This window comes from Pongo abelii, chromosome 3 (genome assembly GCF_028885655.2).
Source record: "Pongo abelii isolate AG06213 chromosome 3, NHGRI_mPonAbe1-v2.0_pri, whole genome shotgun sequence".
Classification (NCBI taxonomy): Eukaryota; Metazoa; Chordata; class Mammalia; order Primates; family Hominidae; genus Pongo; species Pongo abelii.
The window spans coordinates 121,316,338-121,330,244 of NC_071988.2; the positions used below are offsets into that span (position 1 = coordinate 121,316,338).

The 13,907-nt window shown below is 43.4% G+C and overlaps 1 protein-coding gene across 1 annotated transcript in view; it reads left to right on the top strand.

Annotated features, from left to right (window-relative positions):
• The first annotated feature begins 12,135 nt into the window (after nucleotides 1-12,135).
• The window catches only part of DAPP1 (dual adaptor of phosphotyrosine and 3-phosphoinositides 1), a 53,385-nt gene continuing 51,613 nt past the window's right edge, over nucleotides 12,136-13,907 (top strand). Inside the window, exon 1 of the mRNA XM_002814999.4 lies at nucleotides 12,136-12,339. Within this exon, the coding sequence (XP_002815045.1) occupies nucleotides 12,239-12,339 (101 nt within the window). The 5' untranslated portion in view covers nucleotides 12,136-12,238. The remainder of the gene's footprint in view (nucleotides 12,340-13,907) is intronic.

Consider the following 13,907-nt stretch of genomic DNA (forward strand, 5'->3'; position numbering starts at 1 on the left):
TCTCCTTTAGACAGACAAAACAAAAACATTTACATGTTAAGAGAAACTTATCTTTACCACCCTTAAAATATTTAAAATACCAAAGATCTCATATTTATATGATTAACAGAGAAAACTCAGACCCATGGGCCAGCCAGGAACAGTGACGAAATCTACTTCAAAGTTGTTGCTGTGGCTGAGTCATTGTCTCTGTAATCCGGGAGCTGTTCCCAAGCTGCCTTCACTGTAACACTGAGAACCCTGAAGAATTTTCACTATTTCCAGTCACTGTTACTGTGACAGGGCTCTATGTTAGCACTTTTAGAGTCACCTACTTTCCTTATTTTAAATGAAAATTGAAATGCTTTGAAGATTTATATTTACCAAATGAGCTGAGGAAAAAGTAAGTGCTTAAAATATATTGCAATTGCAGGAATGAAAACCATTTTTAGGTATAAAATTGAATTTTTAGATTTCAATCACTTCCTAGTCATTTAAATTCTTTCAGTAAAGGTCCCAAAGCTTTAAAGGGAAAAGAGAGCAGAACTAAGAATTGAACCATTTAAAACTTGGTGAGACAGGTAATAAATTATACCTGAATCATTTAATGGTTTAATAGTCTGGCGTTTAAGCAATCTTCTATAAATGTGGTGTTGGGTAGTATCACGTGAATTCAGCTACTTTAATAAAGAACTATACTTTCACAGGAAGGAAAAAGCGATGGGTCTAATCTTGACTTCAGATAAAACAGCTCCCCCGCGCCCACGAACGCGGTATTACTGCCACCTAGTGGTAGCATATCCTCATCACAGAGGTCCTGCCTGTGGAAGTGGAGGGGAAGAGGTGTAGTAAGCACAGCCCGCAGGGCGAATCCACAAATTAAATACACCCGGGGGTTGGCGGTGGCGAGGGGAGCGCTAGAGTAAGGCTATATTTTCCATAATGTCCATTCTCATTGCTTCCAGGGCTATTTTAAGAAATATTTATTTTGATGGGGTTTCAAAGTAAGTCATATGAGGACCTGTAAGCCACAGTTTTTACTCCCGCGGAGTTTGCTTTACGCAGGCTTCAAATAGACAAATAACATATATCTGAGGTTCAAGTTTTCTATTAATTTAATGCTGGCCTGGAAAACATTTTGTGATTTAAAAGAAAGCACTAAAGTTAGCTGTATTACTGGACTCAGCAAGGAAAGAATTGGGCTCAGTCAGAAGTGCCAGAACCCCTGTAACTAGGGGTGAAATCTCAGGCAAGTATCTTAATAGTTTCCAACCCCACTTGCCCAACCTGTTAAATAGGGGAACTGAAGTAGGTTCCCTCTAAGATGCTCTCCATGAAAAGCTCTAAGACTCCTTTTATTCATTTCTTAAGTCCTACCCCAAGGTAGACCAAACGTTCCGACATTTTGGCTGAGCTGCTCCATTCATGCACATTATCATGAACGATTTCAAATTTTACCCATTTTCAAAAGCTGAATCTACCCTGGTGCTTCGTGGAAGCTAAGAATCTGGGAGATATCTCAGCTGGCGATGATCTTTGTTGTTTGCGATTAGCTCCCGTTAGTTAACACAGCAGTCTTTTCAGATGAAGTGTGGCCAAGAAGACAAAAAGTATTTGGATAAGGCCCACAGGATCCAAAAGTGTGTAACCTTGTTTAATTTCATTTGGTTGAGTTAGCAGCTACTTTTGCAGACTTAAATGCAAAAGCTGGTGTGTTCGAAGTTTCATTTTTGTCCGGGCTTTCATTACTCAGAAATCAGTGCTGACACAATTAAGCATGACCTTTTCATGCAGATGGTGCCTTGCTTCACCAGCGCAAACAGCATCTGCCACACTCACCCGCAAGTGCACATGTTTGCATATTTTTAAGACACTGAGTCTAAAAATGGTAAAGTAAGTGCTGAAGTAAAGGCTTTGCAGAAGGGAGCATAATATCACTTAATCTGTTTGCATTACCTGTTAAGAAAGCCAGAGTGAAGTTCTAGGAAATTAGGAGACATGCAAAACACAGCACTCTTCTTAAACCACACATGTGCTCTCTTAACATTATTGGAATAATGTATTAACACTGCTGTATCTGAAGGCATGTTGATTTGCTCTGATAAGAGGTGTTCGGTTAAATATAAATCATCTCCAGCTTCAGCAAGAAAGCCTAATATATATTATATATGTGTGCAGGATAGCTTCAGCAACCCTGGGTATTTGTTTCTAAAAAGTCACATTATTTCAAAGTTAAAAGGGAACTTAAAAGTGACTTAGAATAACTTTCCTTCTAATATAAGAATCTTTTTTACCAGTGACATACAACGGTGAGGGGGTGCGTGGGAGCACTTTAATCCCTGGTATAGTCAATAAGAATAAAGAAACAGGCTGTGCATTGTGGCTCACGCCTGTAAACCTAACAGTTTGGGAGCCTGAGGCGGGAGGATTGCTTCAGCCCAGGAATTCAAGACCAGCCTGGGGAAAATGGCAAAACCGTGTCTCTACCAAAAAATACAAAAATAAGCCTGGTGTAGTGGCGCATGCTTGTAGTCCCAGCTTTTCAGGAGGCTGAGGTGGGAAGATGGCTTGAGCTGAGGAGGCAGGTGTTGCAGTGAGCTGAGATCATGCCACTGCACTCCAGCCTGGGTGACAGAGCCAGACACTGTCTAAAAAAGAAAGAAAGAAAGGGAATAAAGAAACAATGATAAAACCAATGAGAAGTCATTCTGCTCTTTATTATCACCAGAAACCAGCAATTCTAACCAATGTCAATGATAGAATATACTTCTCAGCAGAGGCAAACCATTCCTCACTCCCTACCAAAAACTGAACATTTGTGTCCCACAAAATTCCTATGTAAAAGCCTAATCCCCAATGTGATGGTATTTGGAGGTGGAGCTTTTGGGAGGTGATTAAGTCATAAGGTCATAATTCTCATTAATGGGATTTGTGTCTTATAAAAGAGGTCCCAGGGAACTTCCCAGCCCCTCCCACCGTGTGAAGACACAGCAAGAAGACAGCCAGCATCTATGAACCATGAATCAGGCATTATCAGACCCCACATCTGCTGGTGCCTTGATCTTGGCCTTCCTAGACTCCAGAAATGTGAGAAATAAATTTCTGTTGTGTGTAAGCTACCCAGTCTGTGGGATGGGGTGGGGAGAGTGACCCAGGACCCCTAGTGATGAAGGTGGGGAGAGTGACCCAGGACCCTTAGAAATGGGGTGAGGGAAGAGTAACCCAGGACCCCTAGGGATGGGGTGGGGAGAGTGACCCAGGACCCCTAGGGATGGGGTGGGGAGAGTGACCCAGGATCCCTAGGGATGGGGTGGGGAGAGTGACCCAGGACCCCTAGAATGGGATGAGGTGAGAGTGACCCAGGACCCCTAGGGATGGGGTGGGGAGAGTGACCCAAGACCCCTAGGGATGGGATGGGGAGAGTGACCCAGGACCCCTAGGGATGGGGTGGGGAGAGTGACCCAGGACCCCTAGGGATGGGGTGGGGAGAGTGACCCAGGACCCCTAGGGATGGGGTGGGGAGAGTGGCCCACGTTGTTCACAGTCATGTGAATAAGAAATTCACTTCTGTGTTGAAGTGTTAAATTTTGGGTCTTTCTGAAGTAGCAATTTAGCATACCCTGATGAACACAGGAGAGAATGAGGCAGAGTGAAAAGAACCTTTAGTGAAAATGTTATGTGCTAGTTATTCATCAATTGGCTTCAGCTCCACTTCTGACCTCCTCTCCTCCCCTGGTATCATAGGGGACTGGAAGCCCACAAACTACATTTCCCTAATTCCCTTGCCAGCTGTCTTCCAGAAAGAATTTGCTAACAGGAAGACTGGAGAAGGGTAGAAATCTGTTGTTGTTTTTTGTTTTTTTGTTTTTCTTCCTTAGGCAGTGCTTTCAGCAGCACGAGCAGCCTTCAGCAATGGTGGGCAGCTGCATGCTCCAAAAGCCTCAGTCCCAGTTTTCAGCTGCATCAACAGAGTTGTGTCCTTCTGGTCCCATAGACCAGCAGTGGCAGCTAAACGTCTACAGTGGCTTCTCTTTTCTTAACTGGATAGTGACTGATGCACATAAATTCTCTTCCTGGTGCTGCTAATTTCTGACAATTTTCTTAACATTTCTGAGCTCCAATTTTCTTATCTATTAAAAAATAACAAGAATAGCGATACCTGCTCTGTGTCAATAGCATAATGTTCATGATATACAAATGAAAATGATTATGAACACTCATAATCTAAAGAAATGTATTTTTATGGATCCTGGTTAAGTTTGCTGTTATTGGTCATGTCTTTCTCTTTCTAGACCTCCAGGAGCCCATTGAATGTTTCTAAATTGTGATCCAGTCAAATATGTTAGTTATTTTTTCATTTGAAAAGATGAATATAGCCTGCACCAACAGGGGGAGCTGTTCTTTTATAACCACTGAGAGTGGCTGTATTTCTTGTTTGAGGGCAAAGCTTTAATTGTTTCAACACTGGCTACTGGGAAATGTCACCAGTGAACCAATTAGCCTGGCTTCCTGAACCATGTAGAACTGATTATCCAAGTCAGGCCATTGATGGGCTTGGCCACAGAGTATATGGTAGATACATATGAAGAGTGACCTCAATGTCCCATTAATGTTACTTGACTTGTGCTCATTTGACCTCAGGTTGCTTGTAAAAAAGGTAGGGTCTTAGCCCTTTCTCCCTGAAATCCTTCCCAGTGATTTCTGGGAAGGGCTGACTTTTTATTTCACTTTAGCTTTCTCGTTAGGTAGGTGACTTTGCATAGTTACCTTCAGTGGATTTACTGTATTATGGTTTTTAGGATGCTCTTAAAGTGAGAAAAAAAATGTGCTTGAGGTAGACCAGGTAGCCCTTTTGATACTTTTAGCCAGGTAATTATTTACTGTGGGGGCTGTACTGCACACTAGGATATTCAGCATCACTGCACACTAGATGCCAGTAGGCTCCCCAAGTTGTGACAACTAACAATGAAATCCACCTCAAAAATGAGGACCCAATTGAGAACCACCGTATTAGGGGCTATGGATACTGTATCAGTGAAGGTTCTCCAGAGAAACAAAACCAATAGTATGTATATATGTGGAGTGTGAGAGTGTGTGTGTGTGTGTGAGAGAGAGAGAGAGTGTGTGTGTGTGTGTGTGTGTGTATAAAATAAGGAATTGCCTCACATAATTATGTAGGCTGGCAAGTCTAAGATCTGCAGGGTGGGCTCACAGGCTGGAGAACTAGTTCAAGTCCAAAGGCTGTCTACTATAGCACCAGGAAGAGTTGATGCTGCAAATGAAGACCAAATGCAGTCTACTGGAAAATTATGTTGCTCGGGGGAGGCTGGTCTTTTGTTTCTGTTCAAATTTTCAACTAGTTGGGTAAGGTCCACCCACATTATAGAGAGCAATCTGCTTTACTCAGAGCCTACCATTTAAATGTTAATTCACTCAAAAACACTCTTATAAAACACCCTGAATAACATCTGACCAACTATCTGGGCAACCTGTGGTCTGGCCGAGTTGATACATAAAAGTAACCATCAAAGATATAAAGTGATCAAGACTCTGGAAGTCCCTGCCTCTGGGAGCTCACATTCTAGGCATTGACCCAGATGATAGGCAAGTGTTTCAGTTATCTATCGCTGGCTGTATTAGTCCATTTTCATGCTGCTGATAAAGACATACCCGAGACTGGGCAATTTACAAAAGAAAGAGGTTTATTGGAATTACAGTTCCACATGGCTGGGGAGGCCTCACAATCATGGCAGAAGGCATGGAGGAGCAAGTCATCTTATGTGGATGGCAGCAGGCAAAGAGAGAGCTTGTGCAGGGAAACTCCCATTTTTAAAACCATCAGATCTCGTGAGACCTATTCACTATCACGAGAACAGCAGGGGAAAGACTCACCCCATGATTCAGTCATTTCCCACTGTGTCCTTCCCACAACATGTGGGAATTATGGGAGCTACAAGATGAGATTTGGGTGGGGACACAGAGCCAAACCATATCACTGCCTAACAAACCATCCCAAACTTCATGGCATCAAATAGCAAACATCTTATTAAGTGCATGTATTCTTTAGATCCAAAATTCAAACAGGGCATGGTTTGTCTCTCCTCTTTGATGTCTGGGGCCTCAGCTGGCAATGTGCAAACCACTAGGAGAGAGTGATTTGAATAGCTGGAGGCTGGAATCATCTGGAGGCTTCTTCAATCAAGTCTGGCAGCTGGACTAGGATGATTCAGGCTGGGCTTATCTGGGACTGTTGACTGGAGCACACACATGAAGCATTCTACATGGCTTGGGCTTCTAGGAATAACAATTATGTTCCTAAGGGGAACCCCTGAAAGTAACATCTGCAGAGTGAGCCTTGCAAGAGACCACGATAGAAACTGCAAGGCTTCTTCTGACCTAGCCTCAGAAGTGACCCAGTGTCACTTCCACCACATTCTATTGGTCACAAGTGAATCACAGAGGCCAGGCCAGATTCAAAGGAGGGGAGTTAGGTGCTGCCTCTTGACAGGGAGCAGCAAGGTCACATTGCAGAAGAGCATGTGGGTTGGGAGATGTATGTATGTATGTATGTATGTATGTATGTATGTATGTATATATGTATGTATGTATCTGTCTATCTATCACCTATCTACTATCTATCCATCAAGAGAATTTGCCACAAGTAAGCAAATATTCTATATAATTTCAGGTACAGCTAAAAACAGAAGTGGTATTTAGACTGTTATAGATACAAAGGATCTTCTGTGGGTGATAAAAAGCATTCTAAAATTGTATTGCAATGATGGTTGCATGACTCTGCAAATTTACTCAAAATTATTGTACACCTAAGGAAAACGAACATTATGATATACAAATTATACCTCAATATACCTGTTAAATATACAACTAGCATGCCACAGGCACTGAAGGATAAGAGCAGATATGATGCTGGCCTTGGTTCCAAAACAAGATTTTTTATTTTTTTTTGAGACGAAGTCTTGCTCTGCTGCCCAGGCTAGAGTGTATGGCATGATCTCGGCTCACTGCAAGCTCCGCCTTCCGGGTTCACGCCATTCTCCTGCCTCAGCCTCCCGAGTAGCTGGGACTATAGGCACCCACCACCATGCTTGGCTAATTTTTTGAATTTTTAGTAGAGACGGGGTTTCACTGTATTAGCCAGGATGGTCTCGATCTCCTGACCTCGTGATCCACCCGCCTCGGCCTCCTAAAGTGCTGGGGTTACAGGCGTGAGCCACCACGCCTGGCCCAGAACAAGATTCTAAATGCCCCTTTCAGTTACACAGCAATAGATGTCCCGGGAGGGATGGGGTGGCCAAGATGACTGAGGGACATTCAGGGTCTCAGGACTTCTACAACCACCACAGGATAGTGACTGTTTACGAATTGGTATGAAAGTATTTTCTACCAATATTAAGAGCTTTGAAAACCAATAAGGCAGGGTAAGGAAATAGAAATAATAGGCTTGAGGCAGAAGGAAAAGCATTTCAGACACGGTAGATAAGGAAGCTCTTTCTGAGAAGGTGACCTTACAACAAAACCCCTGAATGAAGTAAGGGAGCCACAGTGAGATCTGGAGGAAGAGAGACCCAGGAAGAGCGAAAAACAAACGTATAGCCCTGAGCCAAAAGTGAGCCACGCTCAGAGAGGAGAAGGAGGAGGGGAGGTTTGATTGAAGACAGTGAGGAGAACATTAAACATCTACTTGTTTTATCATGAAGACAGTTGTATCACTATTTAAATGGAAGAGTAGCTGGAATATTGGTAGAAACTGAGACAAAATCCACAGAAGCCATGAGCTTGATCCATTTCTGTGGCTCTTGTGCACTTTGATCTACTTTAGACATACAGTGGATGGGGGACACGTATTGCCGTCGGGAAGTCCTGGGAGAATGGAGCTTTTTCTTTGTGACACACTACAAGGAGATTCCCAGGACACTTAGGTGCAGGACAAGGATTCCTCTCTACCCCAGGGAACCCTGTTTTCCATCTTTCCTGAAGTGGGTTTTATGAACTACACAGCAATGCTACTTCTGGAGAACCTTCTCACACTTGAAGTGATATCAAGGGATGAAACCAAGTGACTGAACTGACAAATAGAGCAAATACTTCACATTAGAAAAAGAAAGGTGAGAATGGAGTTCAAGACTGAGTGTTGAAAGTGAAAGGTGGGAAAACAATAGAGAAGAGAAATAAAGAAGAAGAAAAGAGGAAGGTTGGGAAGATTTCCGCTTGGTTTTTTTCTGGCAGATGTCTTAACTGTGGTTGGGAAGATTTCTGCTGGTTTGTTTCTGGCAGATGTCTTTGGTGTGCCTGGAGATGGTGCTTTCTAGTTCTGCTGCCCACACTCCCACCAAAGCATTCCCTGGCTGCTCCCAGACATTGTCTGAGCACGATGGGGCTACTAGATATGGCTCTTTCTGCCCAATGCAAATGCTTGCTCTGGGGCAAATCCTTGCTCTGGGGCTCCCCAGGGGCCTGACTGAAGCTTTCTTAGAACTGCAGTCCAATGTTCTATCTACCCAATTCTTCCCTTCCCTCTCCCCCTTCACAGATGTCAGCTTATCCTGAATTGAATAATGGACCCCTAAAATTCTTGTCCACCTGGAACCTCAGAATGTGACCCTATTTGGAAATAGAGTCTTTGCAGATGGAATCAATTAATATGAGTTCATAATGGATTAGGGTGGGTCCTAAATCCAATGACTGCTGTCCTTATAAGAAATCCAGGTGAAGATGCAGAGAGGAGAAGGTGGTATGAAGATGGAGGCAGAGGTGAAAGTATTGTGTCTACAAGCCAAGGAATGCCAAGAATTGCCGGCGACCACAAGAAGCTGGGAGAGGGGCCTGGAACAGATTCTCCCTCAGAGTCTCCAAAAAAACCCATCCTACCAACACCTTGGTTTAGGACTTCTGACTCCAGAACTGGGAGGCAATACATTTCTGTTGGTTTTAGCCATCCAGTGTGTGGTCCCCTGTTGAGGCAGGCCTAGGACACTAACACACAGCTCCACATTGTGGTCTGAGACTCACTCTCTCTGCTCTTCTCCTTCTCGCCTCTGTCCTTCATAGGGCACATCCACCCGATAAATCCCCTGCACTTGTAATTCCTTGTTGGCGCCTACTTTCCAGAAAACCTACACAGCCATACACCTCAAAATTTAAAAAAAAAAAAATCCGAGTTTTAGGCTTTCAATCAAAAGCTTCAGAAAGAGACTCTACCATTGAGTCAACAAGAATACTGAGCTGCTAGTCCTCCCCACGTACTTTGCTCAGTGGAACGGGTATAAAGATGAACAAGACAGAAACTCTGCCATAAGTGCTCTCTCAGTCCAATTAGAGGAGAGTTTTGTATTGAGGGACACATAATAAATCAAAATAAAATAATCTCAATACAGTGGCAAAAATGTAATCAAGACGTGAAGTACTTTAAGGCAGTGCAGGTGCTTAGCAGCACGGAAGGTCACCTGACCCAGTATATAGAGGGGATAGCCAGGAGACACCTCCCAAGAAGAGATAACGCTTATGCTGAGACTGGAAAATGCACAGGAGTTGGCTGGACAGAACACGGAATAGAAAAGCATTCTAGGCAGACAAAGAGTGTGGACAAAAACATATGAACTCTTTAGGAGACTTAAAAAGTTGATCTTAAGTCTCATCGACTTTGGGAAAAAAGAAAGGAGATAACACGGCCAGATAGCTTTTCAGAAGTGGTCTTAGAATTGTGCTGGAGTTGAGCATACAATGTGGAGTTGCGGACATATTTCTTAAACCTCCCCCCACCCCTGACCCTTTGTCCAATTAGACTTACTCCTTGTTTTGCATGGGATTTTTGAGACTCTGTGTGAAGTTGGGTTTTAGACATAACAGACATGACTGAGGGTCTAAGGCATCCAGCAGAACTCTGCTTAAAATCACCACTGAGAGGAAACCTCCAATATCCATGTGGAAAAAATTCAGTGCTGTGAACCAGCAGCACTGAAAAGACATTGTTGAAATAATAAGTAAATTATGTGATTTTTAAAAACATACCTTGTACTTGCTTGGGAGCAAAAGTTGAGGTCCCTTTAATAAACATACTGGATGCAGTGGCTCACACCTCTAATCTCAATATTTTGGGAGGCCTAAATGGGAGGACGGCTTGAACCCAGGAGTTTGAGACCAGCCTGGGCATCTCTAAAATAAAAAATAAAATAAACAAGTATTTAAGAATTATATCATTTGAATAATCTAATGTAAAACATATATTACCAAATATTTTTATGAAGGTCCAGCATTTTGTTGAAACTATCTAGTAAGCCTCTTGCAGCTGTTACCACTGCAAAACTAAGTGTGTAGTTAGTGGAGCGGGCGAGGTGGTAGGGATACTGTGAAAAATTAAGTAAATGACAAAGTGGAACAATGACATCAAAGGAGAGGGCAACAGACAGGATAGCAACATGAGGAAGGGAGAAAAGCAGGAAGGTTCAGCCAGAAAAGCAGGACGATCTTAGAAAATTCTGCTACTCGTACTTCCAAAAAAGTTAAGAAAAAGAATAACCAGAATTTGCTAAAAATGGGAATGAAATAGATACTAAAACACCAAATAAAGGGCTCTAGAGAGGGAACAGGAACTCTAGTGCCCAGGCTGTTCCCCCGTCGCTGCTGTGTGCATATTCAGTATCTCCCTGGCCTGCACTGGCCTCTCTGTTCAAGTGGGCCCCGTCCTCCTCTGTGAACAAACTGTAGCCAAAAGAATTTTAAGTGCTCATTTAGTCAGTTACATATGTATTATCAGAGCTTAGTCTTCAGCAGACTGCCTGTAGACACTCAGGAACTCCTCACTGGCAACCAGTGTTACCCAGGGTCTCACCGATCCTGGGTGAACAGTGGTAATAGGGAGGAAGATGAAGGATAGAACCATTGCACAGCAGCCTCTTTCAATCATCTAGTCCTTTAGGAACAGCTCTGCTGTGCTGTTAGTCCTCAGGCCACACTGTGAGAACAAGTTACAGAGCACTGTGGTGAGTGCTGAGTGAGTCAGGGAGTAGAGATAGGAAGAGAGAGAGAGAAAGGGAGAGGGAGAGAGAGACCTGTAGGTACATAGAAAAGGCAGGAAGCAACATATGTCCTTGACTCATTTGATACTGCACTTTGTTCCACTTCCCAAGGATTCAGTCACTGCCATTTACCTTTAGCATTCCAGGCAGATAGACTCCTGCTCTACACATGAATCTGGGCACAAAGCCATGCAGGTGTGAGTAAGCCCATGAAGGAAGTGGCTCTCAAAGACTCCAGGAGTTCAGGCCAGGTGCAGTGGCTCATGCCTATAAGCCCAGCACTTTGGGAGGCCGAGGTGGGTGGATCACGTGAGGGTGAAACCCTGGCTCTACAAAAATACAAAAATTAGCCGAGCATGATGGCGGGTGCCTGTAATCCCAGTTACTTGGGAGGCTGAGGCAGAAGAATCACTTGAACCCTGGAAGGTGGAGGTTGCAGTGATCTCAGATCACGCCATTACACTCCAGACTGGGTGACAGAGCGAGACTCTGTCTCAAAAAAAAAAAAAAAGACTCCAGAAGTTCTAATATGCCCCATTAGGTGGGCACCAGAATGGCCCCTTGTAACTTTTTCCTACCTTCTTCTCTCCTAATTCTTTTTCTGTGGAGGAAACAATAATTGTCTCTGAATCATCCCTATTTGGAACATCGAGGATATATTAGAAGGTCTGTGTAAACAAGCAGAAATATTGCAAAAGTGCTAAAACATCCAACTTCAGGGTCGAATTTGTGGTTTGCTTCTGCTTTTTCTATCCACTCTAAAGGTGTTCCTGATATAGCAGCTTCCTCAGTGTTCCCTGTGTTGGTGTGTAAGACAGAAAGAAGATGGGGTAAAAGAGTGCACGCATCCTCCACTACAAACCAGAGGCTGATAGTGTTAGGGAGAAGCTAGGGTTTGGCCTCACACAAGCAGTTTGCGCTGTTGTCCAATCCTAGGTGGGGTGGTTGCCTCTTCATTTCCTTTGATAGCAACCGCCTGTTGCATGATGCACTGTGGGTGTCCTCAGAGGTAACTACCTAAGTTTGCATACTTCCTGACTGACAGAACACTCCTGCCAGTGCCTCCAGGCCTGGGTGGTGGTGTTGGTGGGAGGAGTAAGTAACCAAGTTTCACTTCCTTGCCTTGGAGACTCAGAGCCATAGCAGGCTGCTGTCTCACAGAGCGAGAGGGTGTTAGGAGCAGCCCAGTTGTTTCTCTCTCTCTACCTCTGTGAAGGGCGCGAATGGGCAGAGCAGAACTTCTAGAAGGGAAGATGGGCACCCAGGATCCCTCAGATCTGTGGAGCAGATCCGATGGAGAGGCTGAGCTGCTCCAGGACTTGGGGTAAGGCGGCAGATCTCCTTTCAAAGTACCTAATGGGTGGACATTGACTCCGCACTCCCACCTGCATGCTTTGATTAATGCTATCTTCAGTGCCTTATTGCCATCTGCCACCGCAAACATTTATTTTTTTCCACTTTATTCATTTGTATCTGTTAAGTATCTTCTTGTTTGGGGCTGATTCCATTGGAAACGCAGGCATTATTTTTCTAGATGTGGAAACAAGTAGGTTGAGAAAATAGGAAAAAAAAATCAAATGTTGGACATTCTTTGAGAAGAGGGACGGAATTGGGATATAGAGGTGATGTTGCCTGGTTTCCTTGATGTTGCTCTGGTTTATGAATAAATGTGCTGTTCAAGAGTTTCTAGCACTGACCCAGGGACAGTAAAAGGGCTGTGTTTCTGGTAAGATAAACAGAAAGCCTACTCTACTGTAAGGGAGAGGGACTTTTTCAAAAGACAGAGAATGAGGAAGTTTCTACAACAGTCTCGCTTGTGTGTTTCTTTCTCCTGATACTGCATTTGTGAGCTTTTATGCCGTATGTATGTCCAGAGAGCCAACTTTGAGCCTTTTAATACCAACAGTCCAGGAAGAGGATAAAATTTATGCTTCAAACAGGTAAGTATAGGTAGGTGGAGTCATTGGAGCTCTGTCTTTAAGAAGGGACCCAGATGAAAACTCATCTGGGTATTTAATAAGAAACAAGTATTACACAACAGAAGAATTGGGGAACTGCCTAATGCACTGGGAATATCCCAATGAAGATGGTTTTGACACCTGTGCATGAGGAAAGGCAAAACCTTTACCTTCTGCCTGGATAAATAGCTCTAAATCTTCATAGCAATCCAATGACATAGGAGCTGTTGTCATCTTCATCTTACAAAGGATGAAAACAAGCACCAAACAGGTTTGAATAACTTGCTTGCTAGTCACACATCAATTACATAGCAAAGCTGGGCATCCAACCTGCCACAGGCTATGTCCTAAACCAAAGAAAAACCAAAATAGAGTTGAAATCTCTCTGTGTTAAGGCTGCAGAGATTGTATCTTTTTATGTTGTATTACTGTAAAAGTTTATCAATAATTCCTGTCTTTAGATTATAAAACTGAGGTCTCTGAATTGAACTCTACTGTCATTTGGCAAATCAGATAAAACACCTGGAATTTTCATTAAAGAAAACTCCTCTTATTAGGAAACCAGAGCTCTAGAATCTCTCTATCCCTCTAGATTGAATCCCCAAACAGAAGAGATAAAGGCCCTTCTGTGAGCATCCAGCACAGGTGTCACCAAGTCCAAAAGCTAAAGCTGAACTGTGGCCCCAGTGCCTTATTGAACTATTAAGCTACAATGCTTTACATGTTCTGTTAACTGTATTCCCAGCCCACTGTAACAGAAAACCCCAAAGGAGGAGATAGAGCAATATATTCAATTCTGGCCCTTTAGTTAAACTAACAATCCTAGAACCCAGAGTCTATGGTTGAGTACTGTGGGAACACGCTTAGATGACAAAGATGAATTAGATGCTGTCTCTGTGCCCCACCATGATGTCAACAGCAAGAAGCAACTACA